This window comes from Oryctolagus cuniculus, chromosome 7, assembly GCF_051225735.1.
Source record: "Oryctolagus cuniculus isolate XC-2025 breed Fujian yellow rabbit chromosome 7, ASM5122573v1, whole genome shotgun sequence".
Taxonomy (NCBI): domain Eukaryota; kingdom Metazoa; phylum Chordata; class Mammalia; order Lagomorpha; family Leporidae; genus Oryctolagus; species Oryctolagus cuniculus.
Window position 1 is genome coordinate 132358996 of NC_142873.1, and position 23895 is coordinate 132382890.

Here is a 23895-nt window from a genome sequence, read left to right on the forward strand (position 1 = left end):
GAGGGGCAGGAGGGCGAGCGGCCCCCTCCTCGGGCCTGGCGCCCCACCCACCCAGCCGGCGGCCTGTCTGCCTTCCTGAGCTCATTAACTGCAGGTCAGTGTTCAGCAGGAAAGACAAGGCGTGGGTTCTGCGGGCGTTCATTAGCCGTGAGAGGAACAGTGTGTGTGAAATTAGCAGTCACCTGAGGACCTCGATAATTTCATAATTAGGAGGCCTAATGGCTCCAGCTCTGGATGCCAAATGACTTAACCCCTCGCCTGCTGGGCCCCCAACCCCCAGCCCAAGGCTGCAGGGGAGGGCCCCCTCTGCTCCAGGCCCCCTTCCAAGGGCCAGTCAGGTTCATTTCTGCCACCCCAGTGGCACAGAGCGGGTTGGAAAGTGGTTTATGGAGTGAATGAATGAATGCATGTATGAATGAATGAACAGGTGTCTGAATGAGGAAAGACTTCCAGCCCACATCGCAGGTGCTCAGGGGATGAACACTTCAAAAGGGGTGAGGAGTGACTTTCCATCTGCAGAAGTGGGTGGCTGTGCACATGCCTCTGTGTGTGTGCACGCACGTGCAAGCAGGAGAGTACACGCACGCACACACACACACACACACACACACACGTGGATCTCTGATGTCTGCTTCTAGGAGCCTTGTGTGGGTCTGTGTCCAAGCTTCCACCTGTGGACACACTCATTCTTCTGCACCTGTCTCAGTGATGGGGCCCTGGGGCCTCCGCTGGCACCAGCCTCTCCTGGCACTCCCAAATAATAGTGGCTCCAGAACCGCCATGTGGGGAGCTCAGGGGGCAGCGGAAGGGGGATGAGTATGAGGGGGTGTTGCCTTGACCCTATGTTCCACACAGTAAGCACACTGCTTTGAGTTAGACGGAGCGTTTGTAATTCTGGGGACTGGTGTTGACAGTGGGAGGCTGAAGTCACAGCACATGGGGGTGCTGACTGGGACAGCCTCCCCGGGGGGCCTCAAGAAGGGGAGGCCAAAAGGAGGGCCGGGGGCTGGGGGCTATGGGGCTCCAGGCCTTCCCCAACCTGGGGCAATTGGTTCTGGCCCCCTCCCCTAATGATAAGGAGGAAGTGGGGAGGATGTGGGTGGGGTGAGCGAAGAGGAGAATGGGGAAAGGGGGAGAAGGGGAGGTGTGGGGAGAACAATGAAGGAACAGAGGAAGAAGGGAGGGGAAGGAGGTGAGAGGATGGGCGGGGAGGCAGGAGGCTGAGAGCATTATCCGCACTTAAAAAGCGAGCGGCTCAGTTCTTCTTTGGCACAAATGATGGCTTTTTATGAATAAATCATGTGTCAGACGCCTCCCAGGGAGTGGGCACGGAGGGGGGCGCGTCTGCTGGGCTCCATGGCTGGCGGGGAAGGGCCAGTTGCAGACCCCCAGCTGCAGGGGGTGTTGCCCCCTTCTCCCGATGGGGCCCAGCAGGACAGAAGCTTTCTCTGGAATTACAGCTGGTCCGAGCGGACAGCGCCCGGTCATCGCTCCGAGGTGGCCTCCTGGCTCCCGGCTCATGAGCTGGGCTGGATCCCAGGGGCCGGAGTGTCGCTCTGCTCTCCCCTCCCCCAAAGCCGCTCCTGGCAGGGGAACACCAGTGTGGGTGCTTTCCGAGAGAGAGGGATATGCCAAGACAGGCAGGCACACCCAGCGAGTGCACATGTGGGCTCGGTCCCCACAGCCCGCACACACAGATGGGCACACTCGGAGATGGCTACACTGTCATCCCCACCACACGCACACACGCTCAGCCATGTGCACAGAGAGGGAGACCCGCCCCTCCCACCACACTCACACACACACATACACACAGGCATGGGGCCTACACGGACACGTGCATACCTGCACACCAGCAGCCCACCCTCCATCAGCCGAGGGTGGGGGCGGCCTTGCAACCCATATGGAGCCCAGACACAGCTGGGCTGCCTGAGTCTGGCTGTGGGGTGGGGCTGGGACATCTGTCCCAGGGGAGGGCCCGTCAGCCTCTATGTGCACCCCACTCAGTGGGGACACCTGCCATGCCACCTCCAGGGAGGGCTTAGCCCCCACTCAGAGCCCAGAACCTGTGGCGATCCTGCTGGCTCTGAGCAAGTGCGTTTATTCGGCTTCGGGCAGCCCTCTCTGGCTGTTCCACCACCACCACCAACACACACACACACACACACACACACACACACACACACGGGCAGGGTCAGGGGAAAACCAGGGCAGTAGCGGTACATGGGTGGGTCTGGGACCCCTGGCCCCATCCCTTGCTATAGCCAGCGACCTCGGACAACAGCTCCAATCCCACTTGCCCCTCTAAACAAACCCAAGAGAAAGGTGCTTCCAGACCAACAAGGGGAGGCTCTGGGAGGGAAGTTTTGGGCCTGCCTTTCCAGGACTCCGTTCTTTTCACAAACTCTAGGACCCCACAGTGTCCTGGTTTTCCTTCTCTCCCTCGGTTGCCCCTTCTCAGCCAGTGGGGATCCTTCTTGTGCCAGATCAGGGCTCACAGCTCCTCCCACTTTGCAAACCCCAACCCCTACCCAGGTCACTCCCAACACCACATGGCAACTGGGTCCTGATTCTCCAGCCCGGATGCCTCCCTGGACTCTCACGCCTCTATCCTGATGGGCATCACCAGGCCACATGCTGATGCCAGGGACGCCACCCACGCAGGATACACGCTCCTGAGCCTCTCCCCAGAATCCCAAGAATCCCATAGGCTGTAACTGAAACCGAGCTTGTCCCAGGCTTACCACAGCTCCCCCAAGGCTGCTCTCAATGCTCCCCATCTCAGGGAACCGCCCTTTCTGCCCAGGAACCCAACAGAAAGCAGGCAGCACTAGATGCTTCCCTCCCTCATCGCCCGTGCCCAGTTCACAGCCAAGCTCTACATGCACAATGCCAGGGAAGCCATCCTTGAGCCTCCAACCCCACTGCCGCCGGCTCGGCTACTATCAGCACCCCTGGCCTGGCCACTGCCGCTCTCCCGCCCGCCGCTGCCCCCGGCCCATTTGTCTAATGCCATCTGAGCTTTAGCTGCACTCAGCTCTTCCGGCTCTGGAATCCATGCGCTCTCTTGCCCCTGGGCCTTTGAACATGCAGTTGTGCAGTTCCCTGTCTCTGTCCCTCTCCTCCCTCAGGGCCCACTCATTGTCCAGGTGCTCAGACAGCTCCCCCTCCGAGCACCTTCCCTGCCTCCTGCATCCAGGAGGAGCTCCGCCCACCCTTCACCCCACCACTGCCCCCAGCTGCTGCATTCATCACAGCTCTGATCCATAATCCCCTGTTTACTCCTCTTCAGGCCCCACAACCCAGGAGGGCCTTAAGGGCTGCTCTCTTGGAGTAAGCAGGGACACACAGCAGGTGCTCACTAAACCCCCCATGAAAGAATTCATACATGCAGGACTTGTGCTGAGTACTTCACAGACTCTTCTCATGAGAGCTGGGAGACGGGTGCTCGCGCCCTATAGTCTAGCCTAGGAAAACAAGGCCACCCGGCTGGCAGGCGGTGGAGAATGGTCCCAATGGAAGTCTCTGCAGCTTCAAAGGCTTCTCTCTTCACCATCCCCACTCCACCTTCTCAAGGTCCTGACTTGGTTTTATCATCGGCACAATGGGTATGAAAATCATGCCCAACATGGGGCCTGGCTCTAACAGGTTCACAGGAAACACGGTGCCCCCTCCACCAATTTCTGAGGCAAATTCCCACCAGAACTACCCCCAGGAGATAAGCACTCCGCCTGCACCTGGCCACAGAAACAGGTGCAGGGTCTCCCCAGACCACAGTCCTGAACTCTGGCACTATGTGCCCCCAGCAGAGCTGCACCAGTGAATGCTGAGGCATACCTAGACACACAGCCACAGCAGCCGCTGAGCCACAGGGGGCCCCCAAAGCGGCCAGGATGCCGGCCCATCACCCTCCACCGTCCCTCCCCCACCCTGCCCTGCCCCTGGCCCAAAGCGCGGGAAATATTTAAAACAATTTTATTCATGAAAATATGCTGTACAATGCACTCTACACGGCCTGGACACGGCACACACGCACACGCACACGCTGACGGCACGGCCACGGTACACTGCCTACGATACGAGCCGGGGACGCCGCGCCCACCGCCCGCCCCGACCGCACACTTATAAATACGGGAGAGAGGGGCCGGGACTGGTGTGCGGGGAGGGGTATCAGGCTGGGAGTGGATCCAGAGCTGAGGCCCACTGGAGGGGCTGAGACCAGTACTGAGGAGAGCAGTGGGGGACCTGGCTAGGGCCAACAAGGACGGGACAAGGAGGCTGAACTGTGGGCGGGCGGTCGTTGGATGGTGGGGAAGAGCTTTCCTGGGCTGGGGGGTGGCCGGCTTCCGGTGGGTGAGGCTGGGAGTCAGACTGCAGCAGGGATGGGTGATGCTCCCACCCGAAACTGAAGGTTCCCGAACGCCCCCTGCCCCGTCTCCCAGTTGGCTTCCTGACCAGCATTGACACCCAGGTGGCCCCCGTGCTCTTCCCCACCTCCCCACCGCACCCATCCCGGAATTTGGCCTCCTCTCCCAGCTGGAGAGCAGCCCGGGGGAGGGGGCGGGGAGGGAGGTGGGCAGAAATGGAGATGCCCCAGCACCTCCCTCCCGCTTCCCTCAGTGGCCAACTTCTGAGGGTCATTTCTTGCGGGGCGGGGGCTGCCTCCTGCGTGCTCGGCGGAGCCGGGTCGGGGGTGGGGGATCCAGGGATCAGGACGGGAAGACGGCGGCCCCTTGGGGTCGGGCCGGGGGCACCCGGGGCATGGGAGCAGCCCTCAGCCCGGCACCCAGCTCTGGTTGGGCGGCGGGGCGCCCGCCAGGCCGGGCGGCGGCGGCGGCAGAGCCGAGTCGAAGTTGAAGTCCATCTCGTCGCTGTCCATGAAGTCGTTGAGGATGATGGACTCGACGTCGCACTCCAGGCTCCCGCTGAACATGTCGAGGTCCAGGTCGGCCGGGAAGCGGTCGGGCGCGGCACCCAGCGGCCCGGCGGCGGCCGCTGCGTACGGCCCGGGCAGCGCGTCCAGGAGGCCGCCCGGCGGACCCCCGAAGGCGCCGGCGTGGCCGGGCGGCGCGAGGCCTGCGGCGCTCGCCTCGCCGGGCAGCGTCATAAGGCTGATGGGGTGGGCTAAGGCACTGCGCGAGGGCGCGGGCGGCGCGTACGGGGTGGCCCCCTTGCCGGGGTAGGCGGCGGCCGCGCCCGCCAGCGCCAGCTCCCCGGGCGCACCCAGCACCGGGCCCGGCCTGGGCGCTGGGGGCGGTGGCGGCAGCAGCGCGGGCAGCGCCCCGGGGCGGAAGGGCGCGGTGGCCGGCGCGAAGCTAGCCTGCTTGTTCTCCTGGATGGTCTGCATGGGCAGGCGGCGCAGCCCGCCCAGCGCCGGCGGCCCGAAGCCCCCGCCCCCGCCGTAGGCGCCGCCCTTACAACCACTGAAGTAGGCGGGCGTCCCGGCGCGGGCCCGCGGCCCGTAGGCGTCCTGCGCGCCGTCTAGCAAGGCCTCCGGCAGCCCGGTGCCGCCACCGCCGCTGTGCAGGCCCAGCGGGCCTCCCAGCTCGGCCAGGCGGGGCAGCTCCCCTGGGCAGCGCGCGCCCAGCGCCGGCGACAGCGCGCTCGCGGGGCTGGGGTACATGAGCGGCGACGACGGCGCCAGGGCCTCCAGGGCCTCGTCGTCCTCCAGCTCGGCCGCCTCCCCGAGGAGAGGTCTCCCGCCGCTGCGGTACTCAGCCCACGCCTCATAGTCGTCGCTGGCGTGCGAGGCTGGGCTGGCGGCCCACTTGGCAGCCACAGGCACTGGCCCTGGGGCAGGCGCGCCCGGGGGGCTGTGGTCCGGGCTCCGCTCGGGTGCCTGCAGCTGCTTCTTCTTGCTTGCCTTGCCCTTGATGCGCAGGAACTTGGCTCCGTTGTCCATCGACACGGCCCTGCGCCGCGGGGTCTTCCCTGTCTTCCCGCCCTCGGGGTTCAGCATCCACCACGAGCTCTTGCCAGTGCCCTCGTTCTGCACGCGGATGAAACGGGTGTGCAGAGACAGGTTGTGCCGGATGGAGTTCTGTGGCCAGAGAGAGGGGCAGAGGGGAGAAGAGGCGAGGTTGGGGGTGGAGGCGTGGGGAAGACGGAAGGGTGCATGGGGGGGAATAGGGGAGGGACAGAAGGGCAGGTGTAAGTAACACGTCGGATAAACCCCTTGAACTTCCTTCCTCCACCCTAGAACCACAACCCCAGCCGACCCCACCCACACCCAGCCGCCCAGAGGGTGGCGCTGGCGCGGTGGCCCGGCCTGTGGCTGCAGGCATGGCCACCCCAAGGGCTACTCATGAGACTGCAGGGACATGCGGGCGGTGGGCAGGACCCCCTTCTCCCCGGCCCAGCCCAGCCCCACGTGGGGCCAGCCGGGCTGCCAGGGCCCCCAGCAGATTATGTAAGGGCTCACACCGCTGCGGCTCATTTGGCGGCCCCCTCCCTCCCCAGCCTGGCACGGCGCCAGGAGCCCGAAAACCCAGGGCTCCAGAAATCAATCTCGCGGTGACTGATTAAGCCCTGTTTAGAACTAATTGCTCTTTCGTGTGTGGGGAGAATAAATTACCTGCTTTAATTTTGTGTCTTTAAAATGCAACTGCAGGTAGAGAAGACTGTTAACCCTTTGCTGGGAGGTCTTGGCCAGGGAAAGCCGAATAGGGCTGGGGGGTCCCCAAGGTGGGTATGGTCCAAGAATTTCCAGAGAGTTCCCCCAACTCCCTTGAGCGCTTGTGAACTCCACAGAGGCCTTGGATCCCACCAGACCCCTCAAAAGACAACCTCTGGCCATGGAGACCCCAGCCCTGCTCAGTTCCTGCCTGCAGGAAGCCCCCACTTCAGCTCACCTCTTGGGCTGCAGCCCACCCTCTCCTGAGCCACCTGCGTGTCACTGCCCTCAAAGGGCCACAAAGTAGGTAGCATTATCCCCATGAACAAACAAGACCCAGGCTCAGAGAGGTGCTGTGGCTTGCTCAAGGCCACACAGCACTGCTTTTTCTGCTGATGATCACCTCCTCTTTTGCCACCCAGCATTACTTGGTGTCCGTGCCAGCCTCCAGTGCACCCCTGTGCCACTGCCTGCGATGGCCTGATGTGGGCATGGGAAGGCAGGGGCACCCTCAGCTCCACTGACCTGCTCCCCACCTCTGGGGCCTCCACCTGCTGCTCAGGCATCGCTGTGCAACACCCCAGGGCTGAGCAGGGTGCTTGGCCCTTTGGCCACCTAACTGTGACCATGGGCTGTTCATCAATCCCTGCGGGCCTCAGTGGACTACACAGAAACAATGGGCCAGGCTTAGCAGGCACCTCGTAAGGCCGCTAGGTCATCAAGAGAGTGTGTGCAGGGAACACACCAGGTGCTCATAAATGGAGAGAACGCCCCCACTCTGCCCGGACCTCACCTCGCAGATCACCCCGCACGCACACCTGCTCTGTCCGCACCTCTTTAACATTGTGTTTTGAGTGCGGCTGTGCCCGGCACCCACAACTCTGGGAAACTGGCTTTGCCTGTCTCCTCTCCCAGGGGACCGAGGCCCTCGACATGATGTAATCTGCCCACGGTCCCAAGGCTAGGCAGCGATGCCAGCTACACACAGCTCTGCCCAGCTCCTCAGCCTGCTCCTAACCTGTTAATCCGCCCAGCTGCATGCCCTGGGGAGGGCTCTGCCTCCAGCCTCCTGCTCACCGGTCGGTCTCAGGAGGAGAGGTCCTTCTGGCTGCCCAGGGCCCCTCTGCCCCTCACCCCTGGCTCCAGGTCCTAACCTGGCTTCAGCATGCCAGGCTCCCTGTCTCTGGCACTTTCTAGCCGTGAGAGGTGACAGCTGGCGCTTGCCTGCCTCACCCCGCCTGCCTTCTCCTGGGACCCTGAGAGGGGAGCTGACCTCCAGGGATGGGTGCTCCCCTAGGTAGTATGCCCTTCCCTGTTCCCGCCCCTGCACCTGGCTCCTCAGCCCCTCCCCCACACCTGTGTTCAGGGTCCTTGGGGGCCTCCATTCTCCTCCCCAGGCCTGTCTCGTTTCTCAGAGGCTCCACCTCCCCCCACCCCACTTGTCTAGGTGGAAGTCAGTCGGGCAGCTCCTCTTTATCAATGTCATTACCTGCACCCTAGATCCGAGTGCTGGAGGTGGGGAAAGGGACAGCACCAGGGACCAGCACCTGGTCGGTACCATCTTCAGCCCCGGGGGTGCTAAGGCTTTATCCCACATAATGCTTCTGGCAAACTCCACACGAGTCAGGGACTGTGACCCCTGTCCTCAGATGAGGAGAGTGAGGTTCAGGGACATCGAGTAGCCCCACGGCTTGCTGGGCCCAGGGCCAGGCCTGGACTGCAGGTGGGTCTTCGTCTGATTCTATGGGCATGGGTTCCACACGGGAGAGGGAAACGGGCCCTAGAATTCCCAAAGAATCCTGGGAAGCCACTGCTCCAGGGCTCCTCCAGCTTCCCATGTGCACTCTCCTTAGGCACTGGGGCACCTTGCAAGGTCAAAGCTTCCTCCAACTCCTGGACTTCCTTTTAAGGATTCAAGGGGCTTCTGTATCTACTTCATAACATATGTGCACTTTCTTTATAAACAATTACAAAGATGTTTTAAATCACCACCAAGGTGTGCTAGCTCAAGCCCCGGCCTGAAATCATGGCTGGGCCATGCAGGAAGAAGGAAGGACTAGGGCAGGGTCACACAGGGCCCAGCGGCAGAGCAGGGAGTAAGACCTGGCCCGGTGCTCCTTCCACTCCATCAAACTTGACCCAGGCCAAGTCCTTCCTCCTCCCTGGCCCTCAGTTTCCCCTCCTGAGATGGGCCAGTTGTACTATGAGACCTTTTTCAATTTGACACTGAAAACTCCAGAATCACCTAATCCACAGGAAGTAGCACTCTTTGTAAAGGAAACCATATGCAAAACTTAGCCGTGCACTCTCAAGCCATCAGGTGGAGGTGGGAGGACCAGAACCCTGCCCATGGGCACCCGCCCTCATGGTGATGGAGGCAGTGGAGACCTATGGGGTGGCACGCCTTGCTCAAGGCCGCCCAGGGAGGCGGCTCAGAGCTGGGTGAGGGCCTAGGCGTCAGACTGCTACGCTGGTTTCCATACCAGGTGTGCACAGGCCCTACAGCTCAGAACCCATCAGAGCTCCCCACCAAGACCCAGTAGCAAGTGTTCATCACCACTCCGACTCCCCTGCAAGGCCTCCTGGGAGGCCAGAGGCCATGGAGGAGGTGAGGGAGATGCCTCTGCCAGGCAGCAGTAACCAGGGCTCGCTCTTAGAGTCGCCTAGCAACCCACCACACAGTCTGGGCCCTGGCATGCCCAGGCTCCCCTGGTGCCCAGAGCCGGGCCTGGCTTCTGGGGCCTCACGCCTCCCACATCTCCACCAGGGTTGGAGCACGTTCCTGGGGGAGATGGGACCTCCCTGGTTCAGGGCCCCAAGGAGGCCATTTGGGGGTCAAGGGAAAAGTGGAATAGGTCCCCACTCCATCAGATCATGGGCCAGGAGACCAACGCCCCGGGGCCTCACTCCCCAGGGAGCAGAGGCTGGGGCAGGGTAATCGGCATGGGCCCTGGTGTTGGATCTGGATTCCAGTTTCAGCCGCAGCACCCAGGAATGGCGCAACCCTGGAGCGATTTTCTTTGAAGCCCCATTTCTTCAGCTCCCTGCTTCCACTCGAGCAGCAAGAGGGACCCTTTACAGAACGGGGATCATGTTCAGGCCTCCCCAGACTCCTCTGATGCCCTGCATGTCCCTGAGTAATGAACAAAGACCTTGCCTTCATCCCGAGCCCCTCCATAGCCCCCATTCTGCCTCCGTCTCCCTCCTGTTCTCCCAGCTCACCAGGCATGGTCCCACCTGTCCTCAGGTACCCACAGAGCTCTCTGCTCTCCACCAGGTCCTGGCTCAGGTGTCACCTCTTGCAGGAAGACCTCTGCTGCCCCCTACTCAAAAAACTGCTCTTCAGGGCGGCAGCGCCAGAATCCCATACGGGCGCTGGTTCAAGTCCTGGCTGCTCCACTTTTGATCCAGCTCCCTGCTAGTGTACCAGGGAAAGCAGTGGAAGATGGCCCAAGTGCTTGGGCCCCTGCACCCACATGAGAGACAGGAAAAAACTCCTGGTTCCTGCCTTTGGTCTGGCCCAGCCCCGGCTGCTGCAGCCATTTATTGCAGGGGATGGAAGACCTCTCTCTCTGTCTCCCCCCTCCTCTTCTCTCTCTATAACGTGCCTTTCAAATAAATAAATCTTAAAAAAAAAAAAAAAAAACTGCTCTTCTCAAACCATTTGTTGGCCCCTTTACCCTGTTCTAATTTTTTCCAAAGCAATTATTATTTTCTAAATTAATACAATTTATTTATCCTTTGTTTTAATTATTATCTGGCTACCCTTATGGTATTAGAACGTAAGTCTCGTGGAGGCAGTGATACTTGTCCATTTTTTTCTTACTGTATCCCATGTGTTTGGTCCACACTAGGCACTTATATGATGAATGAGGCGGGGAGGGGAGTGACATTGTGCTTTGGGGAGCACTAAGAGCCTGGGTAGTGCGGCTGGCACACAACACGTGCTGTTCCAGACCGGGCTGAGCCACAGGAACACAGGACAGGAAGGGAAACCAGCAGTGGAGGTAGGAGAGTCAAGAGCGATGCCACACCCAGAAGGGACCACGGGAGGACAGGGGGTCGCTGAGAGGTGGGGCAGGGCCCGCAAGCGAGCCACAGCGCCCACCCTGCACCCCAGGAAACCTCTCTCTTGTAGCCCGGGGCCCATTCCAGTGCCTGTAGAACAGGATCGCCTGGCCCTTGCTGACGGGTGCCTCGCACATGGCCCGGGCCTGATCCATGTGGCGGCGGCAGCTCATCCATCCCGCGGGACACCGCCATCCATTCCCAGGACACCCCGCGCCCATGAGCAGTAACGCATTCATCTGACAGCACGCCCCCATTCATCCAGCACCCCCGCCCCATTTATCCCGCAAGTACAAGCTCATTTGCTAACAGCACTCCATTCACCTGACGGGGCCCCTCATTTATCCAGCAGGACACCCTCATTTATTCTCCAGGCCGGCGCTCCCCTTCCTGCTGTGGCACGGCTGTGTTCCCTGCCCGTGCCACTGACTGGTCGGGCAGGACGTCACCTCCTCTGCACGTGCACTTCACCACCTGACAGCAGGACCTCATTTATCCACGCCGCCGCCAAGTACCACCTCATCCCCCGCCTGGGCAACCTCGCCAGCTTCCGGTACCGGCTCATTTCTCCGCACAGCACAGCTTCACTCGCTGACAGCTCAACCTCATCCAGTCTGACTTCTCTGGCCAGAGCCTTCCAGATCTCAGGGGATGAGGGCGAGGGGTGGCAAGAAGGGACCTAAGTCCCTAAGGACCAAGTCACTTGCTGCCTTCTGCTTACATTGGGCTGCCTGATGCTACAACCATATCCCGTCTCCCCAGACCCAGAGGGCACAGACCTGGAGTTCCAGGTCTCCCAGCCTTAGCCAGAGCTCCACTGCTTTCCCACCTCCCTTCTGTCCCCACTAGGGCTAAGGAAGGCCCACAGGCTGGATTCTCATGAGCGCCCACGATCAGGGGCAGGGACGGTTAGCCTTTCTGCAGTGCTGTGCTGGTAAACGTTTAACAACAAGCTCTCCAGGAGGAAAGGAATCCAGCTGACTTGGTGCTTTGTGATGGCTTCTGTGGCACGGATGCCCCCGGCGTTGCCAATGTGAAGCCGCCAGCAGGCCCTCACTGTGTGCAGAAGTGAGAAGGCTTGAGCGTGCTCAGCTCCCGGGAGCCGGTGCAAGCAGGGAAGCTGGAGACCGTACTACGCGCCAGAGGCAGGCCAGGCTCTTTCAATCCCGACAACCACCCCGTACGCAGGAAACCGTGGGTGCACACGGAAGCTCAGAGGGGGAAGGGATGGAGCCAGCTTTGGTTCATAGGGCTGTTGAATTCCAAAGCCAGTTCAGTCCTGGGTCTTGTGCCTGCCTATCGAAGCCCACGGCCACGGCCAGGTGTGGATGCCTCTCCAGCTTCCGTCACAGTCAAACCTTAGCCCAGCCGGGCCCTCAGGAGACCAGCCCTCCCCACTGGTGAGGTGCCCAGTTTCTGTCTTTACCACCCCCCCCCCCCCCGCCAGAACAGAGATTACCTGTGTGGCTACAGTGGGACCTCTGACCCCCTCTGACTCCCATCTCCTCTCTCCTTCCTTCCCTTGCTGTATGAAGGCAGCCAAGGGCAGGTGTTGCAATCTCAATGTCACCCATGTGACTCCAGGCTTCCCTGTAAAGGGGGTAATACTCCTAACACCCACAAGGAGAGACGGGGCCTGGATGAGACCCCCAAGGTCAAGAACTTCATCCCCTTCTGTCTCAGAGCCGCAGGAGCAGCCCCATATCCGACTCTGACCCCAGAAAGACAAACCTGTGACTGAGCCACAGCCTCCCCAGAGGCTCCCTGCCCTGACACCTGGGGTGAAACTGGGGTGCTCATTCCACAAGGCCTTCGTGGAAGAGGGGGTGACCTGGAAGACCTCAAGGACCTGAGGTTATGTGCCAGTTCTTGGCATTAAGGTCTGCAGTGGAGCAGGGGTAGACGGGACAAAGGGCCACAGGTGCTCACATGTGAGTGGAACGGGAGAGGGCAGCCAGGGCCCAAGAGAAATTAATGTCCAAAGCAAGGACAAAGGTCAGGCCATGGCATTTCCCCCAAGGAGAACTGAGCCCCACACCCAGCATCAGAAGGTGGAGCTCGCCCCTGTTCTAGAGTTCCTGGCTCCTTGTCAGCCAAGGCAATGAGCATACCTCCAGGCTGGCACTGAAGAGCCTCCTGATGCCCACCAGTCCCATCAGCCCATTCCCTAAAGGACCACTGGGCCTCCAGCCACCCTGGGCGCCCACACCTGGTACCTCTGTCCTTGTCCCTCTCTCTGTTCCACCACTTCCTGCTCCCCCATCAAGGCCAGCTGGCTGGCACTCGCTGCCCCCTCCTGAAACCCCAGAAGTCCTTGCTCCCACCTCAGTGCCCCTGCACAGGTCTGCTTCCCTCCTTGAACTTCCAGGACAATCCTTTGGTTCATAGTGGTCCACAGATTGGATGCAGCCTTCAGCACCACAAATAGCTCCAGGGTGGCACTTCCGAGGCCCAGCCGGACCCTCAGGAGACCGGCCTGGTTCAGCATGAGCTCCAGACCCTACCCTTGCTCCCTGGAGTCCTGCCTGAGCCCCCTCCCTCTCAGCGTCCCCTGGAGTCCTGCTGCCGCTGCCACCTCCCTGCTTTTCCTCAGCGCTTGCTGGTCCCATGGAAGAATCCAGCAAAGCCAGGAGGGAAGGGACTGCCATCCACTGAACACTGATCATGTGCCAGGCACAGTGATCCACGATCCTCTCTCTGAACCTCTGTAGTCCTCTGAGGTCCTTTACTGTCCCCATTCTACAGATGAGAAGCTGAGGCTCCAGGAGAAAAATCTGCCTGAGGTGAGGCAGTGTCAGTGGAGGTGCAGGCACTGGCACCCAGAGCCGTTGCCCTTTCCCTGGCCCTAAAGTGCCTCTAGGAGAAAGTCAAGGCCAGTGTGGGACTGGAGTAGAGGTGGGGACTGTCCACACTGGCTCAGCATCCCACCACAAACCCTGCCCTCCCTCACCCAGGATTAAACAGAACCCCTAAAAGCACAGCCACTCCAACCTCTCCCTCCAGTCTCTCTTCTCAGTCTGAACCCCTCCCTGCTCCCACGGCAGCACCTCCCTACTCCCCTGCACAGGCCCTGGGCGCAGCTGCAGTGACCTCACCCAGCCCTGCCCTGAGCCCAGCTCTAGGGAGGGCCCAGCAGCTGTGCCCCAGCCCCGCAGGCTGGCTCCTGGGGCGAGGGGTGGGGGGAGCAGGCACTCCGCCAAGAGAACCATCTGCTCTCCCAGGGGCACGGCCACCAGCACAGACACTGGCCTTGCCCCCACCAGTGGCCGCCCTTGGCCCTCTGTCCCCATGCCAAGGGGCTCTAAGAGTGCAGGGCAACCTACCCGGACCAGGGCACCAGCCCTCCTCTGCCACCTGGCTTCTCCTAGAGACTGCGAGGTCGTCCCTGGGGGACGTGTGGAGCCACGAGTGCCCACTGAGACGTGAACAAGTGCCCAGGGCAAGCTCTGGGGGGCACAAGCCAGAGGCCACGGCCGGGCATGCTGAGCACTGCTGCCCCAGCCAGGCCTGGCCGGCTGAGAACCTCTATCCCCTGCCAGGGGCCTCCCGCCCGCACATCTGCTCAGCTGGCAGGTGCCTCTGGCAGAGGGCAAGCCCCTTCCCCCAGGCCCCAGCTCAAGTTACAAGAGGAGGAGGTGGCAAGGCCAGCTGAGGACAGGGGGAGGGGCAGGAGGGAGGAGGAGGAGGCCTCAAAGCTTCCCAGAGGGCTGGGGGAGGGGAACTCGGAGCCAGACAGGGAAGGGCCATGCCCAAGGTCACACAACCTGCCAGGGAAGCCGGCGTCCAAGCGGCTGCATTCAAGGGTGTCACCGAGTAAGCCACTTCTTTCAACCGTATAAAAGTGGGAATCAGAAAAGCTGTGTTGTTTGCCACCCGAGGCCATGGGGAAGGCCCCAGGGGCCAGAAAGCAGCAGGTCAGCCTACAGACAGGAGGGAGCTGGGACATCCTGAGTGTGGACATCTTGGGCTCAGGGACAGGAAGACCTCCCCCCACTCCCCCAACACACACCGAGTTCAGTGTCTCTGGGGGGTCGGGGTGCCCTCTCCCAGGGCGACTTCCTGTGGACTTGGCCAGCGAGTGAAATCCCTACAACAAAGGCTGGGCATAATCCTATTCTTATTCCATTTCCTGGAGGAGGAAACTGAGGCCCCACAGCTAGGAGCGCCAGCTCCTGAGCCTGCCCTCCTCTGGCTTCCCCAGCCTCAACTCTGGGAGCCCCGAAGGGCTTGCCCTTGTCGTCCCCCTCCTTTTCCTCCAAGCCCTGCTCTCCCCCAGCTCATCGTCACGCTGTCCACCCTGGCCCTGAGTGTTTTTATCCACCTCTTATCTCTGCAGCGGGACCTTCGGGCACCTCAAGGTCAGGGTCCAGCTTCCCTCTGAGCAGCTCCGCCTGTTCGTGAATGGAGGACGCTGCCATCAGCCAGGACATCAGGCGGGTCTGCCCGTGCCCTCAGGGACCTCTCTGTCCAGAAAGTAAGGCCAGGACCCAGGGCCATTCCCCAGGCTAGACACCCTCAGAGGGCAGCAGAGACAGGGATCAAAGAAGCCAAGGGCCCTGGAATGGCCTGGCCAGAACACTGGGCTCAGGGGAGTCAGCCTCCCTCCGGAGTTTCACTTCTGTCCACACCTCTTGATTCCCTGTTTGTGGAATGGGACAGGAACAACACCACTGCCACAGCGCGACGTGAAGATCACGTGGGAGAATGCATGTGGGGGCAGCGGCAGGTTGAATCCTGAGATGGAATAGCTCAGTGTGGCTAAAGCAAGGGTCAGGGCACAGGAGGCTGGCCACAGGGCTTGGCAGGGCAGGTGGCCAGCTCTTAAGTGTCACACTAAAGCCCCAGGACTGGACCAAATGGCACTGGGTTGTGCACAGGCTCCTGTGTCCGTGGCTGGCCAGGGAGACATCTGAGAGCAGGGCTGTGACTGTCTGTGTCTGCAGTTCCAGACAGGCTTGTGGGGACTCTCACCTAGGGCCCCTCCCTCCTGCAGCCAGAGGGCCCGCAGTGAGCACCTCAGCCTGGCTGTGGCCCCTTATCTCCTTCCAAGTCCAGTACAGGGGATTCCTAAGACATGAGGGTGGATACACGCGTGGGCTGGTGCTCGGCCCCTGGAGCTGACTACACGGGATTCAAATCTCTGGGTGAGGGACTGGCATTGTGGTCTTGCTGGTGAAGCCACTGTCTGCAGTGACAGCATCCCATATGGGCACCTGTTTGAGTCCTGGCTGCTCCACTTCCGATCCAGTTTCCTGCTAATGGCCTGGGAAAGCAGTGGGAGATGGCCCAAGTCCTTGGGCCCCTGCACCCATGTGGGGGACCCAGATAAAGTTCCTGGCTCCCGGCTTTGATCTGACCCAGCCCTGGCCTTTGAAGCCATTTGGGAAGTGAACCAGTGGATGAAAGATCCCTGTTTCTCTCTGCTTCTCCCTCCCCCACCACACCCTTCTCTCTGTAACTCTTGTCTTTCAAATAAATAAAATAAATCTTAAAAAAGAAAATCTCTGGGAGACTCAAAAGGAATGAGGAGAGGAGTGGGTGAACCTGGGCAGCCTGAATGAAGAAGTTAGCCCATACTGGGGGGTGAGGGGGAGAAGCAGAAGGCAGGGAAGCCACCATCTAAGGCACAAGGACCCCTCACCAAAAACACCTGTTACAATAGACCCAGAGCCCACCTGTGAGCCTGATACAGGCTCTGCGATGGGAACTGGGGCCATGTGTGGTCAAAAAGCTTCCAGCTGGCATGGGCACTTGGTAAAGCAGTTAAGATGCCACTTGGGTTGCCTTCATCCTACGCTGGAGTACCTGGGTTCGAGTCCCAGCTCTTCTCCTGATTCCGGCTTCCTGTTAGTTGCAGGTAATAACTCAAGCACTTCAGTCCCTGCCACTCATGTGGGAGACCTGGATGGAGCTCCTGGCTCCTGGCTTCAGACCGGTCCAACTCTGGCTGTTGAGGCCTCTTGGGGGAGTGAACCAGCAGATGCTTCTCTCTGTGTCTGTCCCTCTCTGCCTTTCAAATAAATTAAATAAATAAAATTTCTAAAGCGTCTACAAAACACTTCTAGCTTTTTTCTCAGCCATTTCTAACAAGTAAGGATGTGAGGCAGAGACTCTGAAAGAGAATTGCTGGGTTCCAGAATCACTAGGAAGGCACGTGTCTGTTCAAGCCACCCAAGTACCCCTCCCAGTTTCTGAGGGGTGTCCCAAGGGACCTGCCAAGCAGGCGGAGGCTGCCGCGGTGAGTGGTGACAATGGCAGTGGGTGGGGTTGAGAACGCCAGTGGCAGGTGTGAGGATGGCAGTGAGAGGGTGGCCTGAGAACAGAGGCAGACGGGCAAGTGGCCTGGACAAGGCCAGAGGAGGGGCCCAGGCATCCAAACAGAGCAGCTCAGGCTTGGCTGGCTTCCGGGAGAACTGAGGAAGCCCAGAGGGTGCTAGAGCAGGAGAGCACCTAGCGACAGGGGGGCTGGCTGTACGGTACATGGGGCCCAGACAGCCCTGGCACTGAGAGACAAATGCGGTAGAAACAGACCGGCCTGCATCTCAGCCCGGGCTCTGCCTCGCCCTAGCTATGCTGCCTTGGCCAAGGGACTTCATCTTTCTGGGCCTCCATTTCCTCAGCTGCAAAATGGGGCTATCAATGAATCCTGGTCCGGATCCAGGGAGGATGAAACCAGAAAATGAGTGCTATGCGAGGTGCTCAACAGACTGCCCGGTACTCAGATGCAAAGTCCCTTCCCATTCCCCTTCCTGCGAGAGGCATCCCCCCCTTAGACACCAGAAAGGTTTCTCTCTGCAGAGGGAGGCCCTGGGGGGAGGGTGTGGGAGGCCCCTCCCCCACACACCACCTGGCCCCCCTCCCACCTCCACATATGGGTTGGGGGGTGGGGAGAGGCAGCCGACAGCCAAACCCTCCCAAACAGGAGTTGGTTTCCACGGTAACCAGGGTGCCAGGAGAAGGGGGGCGCTCCAGATCCAGCTTCCCCCTGAGCACCCTACCCGGGGGCCCAGAGCCTGAGCTAATGCTCACCCAGCACTCTGAACCCCCCATCTGCCTGCTCTCGGGGCCAGCTGGGGCTGCCAGGCACACTCCCTTCATTGTGCCCAGAGAATGTCTACCACCTGGACACCGCCGTAGGCATCTCTAAGCAAGTCCCAAGTTCAAGTCCATCCACACCTACACTCCCACATGTCCACCTGCCAGAAGTCCTCCTAGTACTGGGTGCCCTCTGGACAGTGATCTCCTCATGGTTCTAGAACTTGCGGATTTGGAAGTCACAGCACTGAAAGAACCAGCCCCTAGGACCCAGGTGAGCTTCCTGAGCATAGAATGGGCAGAGCTGCCCTACAGGTGCTCCGTCCAGTCTCTCACCACCCGACTCCACAGCTGACTTCAAGTGGCCCCAAAGGCCTGAACCAGGACACCCCAAGCGAGGGGCCGGGAGACAGAAGTAAGTCCTAACAGCCTTAGGGCTTGTCTAGCTACACAGTGTGCACTCCCAGAGGAGGTGAGTGGCCAGTGACTGGGAGGTGTCCAAGGGGGCTGACACTGGGGGAGGCGGCACAGAAGGGGCACTCCGCTCCTCGACTCTCTCTCTCCTGGGAGAACCAAAGGCCCATGTGGAGGCGGGAGGATGTGTAGGCAGGGGTATGCCCAGCCCCACCCTCCTGTCTCCCTGGTACCCACGCCTGAGGTGCTGGCAAGGCAGGTGAGGAGGGCACCCCTGCTGCAGCGGAGGCACCCACAACCCCAAGGCTCACCTCCACACCTGCAACCCAGGGCGCCCCTCCACTCTGACAGCACACAGCCCCAGCTGCGGCCATCACCAGTTGCCTCTCAAAGGCAGGGGAAGGTGGGCTGCAGGGAGAAGCCCCCAGCCTTCTCCAAGTCCACACACAAGCTCTACCCAGCCCAGTGGCATAGGAAAGCCTGGGCCTGGGGGCTGGTGGGGGTTCAATTTCCAGGGCTGTCACTTCCTAGGTTCCTGACCTCCGGGCGAGCCACTTGGCCACCTGGAAGCCAGGGAGGATTTGTGCGGCCCGGCTCTCAGCCCCGGCGTCCCTCTGGCAGGGCCTCTGCTGTGCCTCAGCCCACACCCCCAAGTCAGTGCCGAGGGGGGCGCCTTCAGGGCGTGAGGGGAGCGGGACCTGACCCAGAGAGAGAGGGGGGTGGGGGGCGCTGAACTTTCGAACCCGCAAACCCCCCGCGCCGTTCATTACCTTAACGCGAGTTAAAAATAACCGTCTCATCTCTTTAAATTAGTCTGTCTGCAATTACCGCCTGGCACGGCGCTGCCCGCCATCGTCCCGCTGGAGCGGCGCCAGGTGGCAGGCGGGGCCTCACCCCGCCTGTCTGTCGGTCGGTCTGTGGGCTGCCCTCCCTCCAGGTCCCCCCTCCCCTGCGCAGAGCGCTCAGTCCGGGGGCCCTCCCAGCAGCCCCACCCCCCAGCGCCCCAAGTTGCTGGCGGTGAGGCGGAGCAGAGGAGCGTGGAGGGGGGCGGGGGGGGCGGGGGTGTCCGCAGGGCGGAGGACTGGGGAGGGGGCGCTGAGGCAGGCGGCAGGGGAGGGGCGCGGGAGGCCCAGGAAGCCGGAAGGGCCCACAGCGCGCCAGCGCCCGTGGGTGGGTGTGAGCAGGTGGCCGTGGGAGTCTGCCGGGCGTGCCAGCAACTGTGCCAGGAGCGGCTGGCACGGGCTCGTGCCCAGGAGGCGGGCAGCTGCCAGCCCCCGGCTCGTGCAGTGAGGAGGGTGAGGACACCCCCCAGCCGGGCTCACACCGCCTCCTCCCGCACCCCCACCAGCCCTTGGGGCTGGGGATCCCCGGAGGACAAAGGAGGAGGATGGAGCCCTGCTGGAGCAGCAGGGGTGGCTTTGGAGAGAGGGGGGCTGAAGTGGGACCCTGCGCCTGGCCTGCACATCAGCCCTCCCACCTGGCCCCCAACCACGGAACTTACTGGGCCAGATGGGGGTTGCACCCCCTCTGCTCCAGGGCTTGAGGGAGAAGGGAAGTCCCCATACACCACGCTCCTCCCCACCCAGCCTGGGGACAGGAACCAGAGTCACCTGGGCCAGGCCTGGGAGCTCCCCATGGAGCTGGCAGCCAGGAAACACAAAAGCGGGCAAAGCAACCGCAGGGGCACTACACGGAAGGGCACAGGTGGCTTTCCTGAGGCCAGGGCAGGGGAAAGTGGGGGTGCAGCATCTTAGGGAAAGTGGGAGGCTCCACCCAGACAGCCATGCTCTTGGGACCTGCAGTGGGAGGGTAACCTGCTGTCCAAGCCCTGAGCCTCCGCATGGAGACCCTCTGTCCCAAGGGCAACAGGCCGGTTCCCTTTGACAGGCTGCCCAGGACTGAGTCCAGCCTCTCTTTGGGCCACAGCCTGCTCCAGGCGTCTTGAGCCTCCTGCGGGCCTCGCCTCCTCCACTCCGTCACCAGCCTGGCTGCACTACCTCACCACATGGTAGATGAGACCACAGGGCACAGGCCAGGCATGCTGGCCTTTCCCGATCCGACCCGCTCCACCTTTCCCAAGCCACCTCCCGGCCACGCCTCGGAGCCTGGCACACCCAAACCATCCCCCAGATCCAACATGCACAATTCCACCCTGCCTGCAGTCAACACCTCCCCGGTTCTCTCCGCCCCAGTGCAGGCAGCTGGCAGCTCAGAGCAAGTGCCAGCCCCTCTGTGAAGGCCCCCAGCTCCCCAGGACATCTAGCCCACCTTCCCGGCACCCATGCCCAGCCTCTCTGGTCTGCAAACCACAGGGCCTGGGGGTGGGGACTGGCTGAACCCTGAAGGCGGGTCCAATGCCTTCCCCTACTAGTTCCCCCACCCTATTTAGCATGGGGTTTGGTAAACCCCAGGGATTCAAGTGCAACACTGTTGTGGGGGAGGGGTGGGGGAAGGCACAATGGACCTGGCGCCAGCCCTGGCACCTGGGGTGTCCTCAGCCCTGGTCCTCCAGAGATTAGCTGGGAGTTGCAGACGGCCCCTCCCCCAGACCCCTGGAGGAACTCCCTGGGGATGGGGGAGGGGTCCAGGGGCAGGAAGCTCCAGGAAGGAGAGGAAGGAGGCTCTCTGGGGGAGCTGGCGGAGGGGTGGGGTAGACAGGCCAGTGCTTGGGTGGTCTCAGCAGGGACTAGGTCAGGAGCCCAAGCCTGCCCTGAGTCTTCAATGCCTCTGCCCAAAGCTGGGAGTACAGGCCCAGGGACAGCCAGCATGTCCCCAGCAGTGTGGTGCAGTGGGAGCCGCATCCACCAGGCAGGCTTGGAGACCTGGGCCCGGTCCAAGGCCCGCGGCTCCCTGATGCCCTGAGAAGGGCCTCAGTCTCTCCACGTGAGAAACCAGCTCACGGCGCTACATCATTCCCCAGCACGCTCCTGGCCACGCTGTGGGACTTATGCCTGCCCCAGTTCATGGGCCGTCAGCGCCCCCTGCGCCCGCAGCTGCCAGCTGGACTCTGCTCCAGAGATTCCATGGGCCGGGGCGGGGGGGGGGGGGGGGACATCCCCAGGTGGCAGGTGGGGGTCCAGCCTCCCAGTCCAGCACGGTGGGAGCTGTGGCAGGTCACGCCTCCACTCTGGGCCTCAGTGCCCTTCTCTAAAGCCCAGCCCTGGACCCTGAGAACACGAAACACGTGGGAGGTACCCAGCACAGAGCTCAGCCAGACAGCTTCAGTGACCCCACTTCTCTCGGGGTCTCTTGCCGCAAATGCCCTTCTCCCATCTGCCCCCAACCTCCCTAACCCACCAAGCCCAGCTGAAACTCGGAAGCCCTCCTGGCCTATTCTGGCCTCACACCTCCAGCACCAGTCACTCATACCAGACCTGTACCAGTGGCTTCTCAGTGCCAGGTGCTATGCTGAGTTCTGTGGGCACAGGGTAGGGAGGGAAAAATGAGACAAGACACAGACGACTAGACACACCACAGGCACGAAGCAGGCCAGAGAAGGGGAAGTCCTAAGCTAAAAAGGATTAAGGAAGGCTTCCTGGAGGAGGCATCTGATTTGGCACCCTTTAGGACAGTGAGTGCCTCTACAGTGAAGAGTGCAAGGCAGGCCAGGGAATGGAGTGCAGGGAAAGAGGTGGGAGCAGAATGCCAGGGCCCCCCGACCCCCACGAGGCTGCCATGGGCTCCTAGAGCTGCCCATGTCCACAAGGCCCCCTCCCCCAGGGGCACACCTCCTTCCTCTGACCAGGCTGGGCTTGCAGGCACCACTGGGCATGCCCCCCACCGCCTCCCTCACAGAGGCCCCCCTTTCCCACAGACCCCCTCAACCTCCCCCTCTCCAAAGGCACCTGCTGCACCCACTCTCCAGCAACACAGCCAGAGGGGCAGCTGGGTCCCCAGGCCTCTGGGCCTGTCCTCGCCCAAAATGGCTCCCCCACCTTCCACTGGCTGGCGGGGAAGTGTCCCAGAGGTCCCCCTGCGCCTCCCCCAACCCTTAAATGCAGCTGGGCTCAGGAAGCCAGAGAAGTGGAAGACGGGCAGCCTGGAGTGAGCGGGGACAGATCCCCAGCCCTCAGCACCCTAGTCTCTTGCCAACAGTGGTCATCACCAGGTCCCCCCCAATGCGGATCCAGGGTAGAGGGTGCTGGGCAGCTGGCCCACCCGAACTTGCACCACCTGCCCGAGTTCCTACCCAGGTGGGTGGGTGCTTCAGAGTGAACTCCTGGCACCCACAGAAGAACTGGGCCCGCGGTCCGCGGTCTCTGCACTCCTCACCCTGGGGCCAGCTCCAGAACAGGCAGTGGGGGAGATCTGGGAGGGAGAGCGCCTGGCCCCAAGTCACTATGCCAGCTTTTCAAGGAGAGTGTCGGGGTGCAGTGGGCAAAACACGGGGAACCCGAAGCAAACTCGGGAGCCCCGCCGGCTCCCCAGTGCCCCACAGCCTGGGAATGGGTTCCTCTGTTACTCCCAAGAACCGGGATGTTCCTCAGGACCTCACAGCGGCTGCCCCGTCACCCCACCAGAGCTCCCGCCGGCATCCTTCCCCGCAAGGGGGCACGCACCAGCCACTGCCAGCACGCCCCCGCCTGTCCGCGCCAGCCCCACGCCCTAGGCGCGCACTTCGTGACCCCCGAGGGCGCTCCAGGGCGCCCCTCCCGCCTGTCTGCCCCGGGCCCAGGGGCGCCTAGCAGCGTCCCCAGGCCTCCTCCCCAGCCGGACGCCCCCACCTTCCAGCCGGCCGAGCTGTTGCTGTCGCCTTTATCCTTGAAGTAGGGCACGTAGCGGACCATCCAGTCGTAGATCTGCGAGAGCGTGAGCCGCTTGTCCGGGGCGCTCTCGATGGCTTTGGTGATGAGGTCGGCATAGGACAGGTTCCCCCACGCGTTCCGCCGGGAGCTCTTCGCTTTCCGCAGCGGTCCGACCTCCGCGCCCAGCGGCGGCGCTGGGGCCATCGCCGGGGCCGTCGCCCGGCGCTCCGGCCCGCAGTCCTCGGCGCCCTCAGCCACCCCTGCGCCCAGCGCTCCGTCCTCGTCGCCGGCCAAGTCGGGCTGCGGCAGGGGCCAGGTACACGAGCGCGGCCGGCTCTGCGGCGCGAAGTCCGGGTCCACGTCCACCTGATGCGCTCGCAGCTTCGCAGCCATGGTCCCGCCCGGCTCGGGCGAGGAAGGGAGGGAGGCTCCGCGGAGGGTGGGCGGGCAGCTCCGGGATCTGCGCGCCCCGGGGAGGCCCGCGGGAGGGGTCCCTGGCGGCGCCGGCTCAACCGCGGGGCGCCATGGGCCGGGGCGCCGAGGCAGGGGGCTGGACGCGCTGGCGAGCACGAAGCGAGGGAAAGACCCGGGCAGTGAGGGGGCGGCGGCCCCGGTGCCCAGCGGGCACGCACCTCGCCCAGCCCCGCTTCTAGCACCTGCCGCCTGCCTGCGCCTGCAGCCACCACCGCCACCTCCGCTGCCGCCGCTCCCCGGGCGCTGGCCCCGCGCGCGGGCCCCGCTCTCCCGGGACGAGGCCGGATTGCACCATGCCGGAGCCCGCGCCCGTGTCGGAGCCCGCGCCGCCGCCGCCGCCCCGTGAATGCCGCCGCCGCTCCGGCTCCAGCGCCCGCTCCCGCGCCTGCCGCGCTCAGCGCCGGCTGCACCTCGGGATGGGCGGGGGACGGGGAGGGGGCGGGCCCCGCGCGGGAGGGGGCGGGGCTTGCTCGCCGGCGGCGGCGGAGTCCTCTGCCCGACTGGGTGCCCCGCCTGCGGGCGAGGGGTGGGTGCGCGGAGCTCCCT

At 62.5% G+C, this 23895-nt stretch overlaps 1 protein-coding gene across 1 annotated transcript; it reads right to left on the reverse strand.

Annotated features, from left to right (window-relative positions):
• Positions 1 to 3959: 3959 nt before the first annotated feature.
• FOXO6 (forkhead box O6) lies at positions 3960 to 23895 on the reverse strand. Its single transcript, XM_051856643.3, has 2 exons — positions 22855 to 23895; positions 3960 to 6040 (listed from the first exon to the last, which is right to left on the reverse strand). Exons 1-2 carry the CDS (start codon positions 23266 to 23268, stop codon positions 4775 to 4777), a joined length of 1680 nt encoding a protein of 559 aa, XP_051712603.3. The 5' UTR covers positions 23269 to 23895; the 3' UTR covers positions 3960 to 4774.

Coding starts and splice junctions, on each gene's coding strand:
- FOXO6 (XM_051856643.3), bottom strand. CDS start 23,268: ATGGCTGCGAAGCTGCGAGCGCATCAGGTGGACGTGGACCCGGACTTC. Junction 6,041..22,854: donor ACAGCTCGGCCGGCTGGAAG/GTGGGGGCGTCC, acceptor CTCTGGCCACAG/AACTCCATCCGGCACAACCT.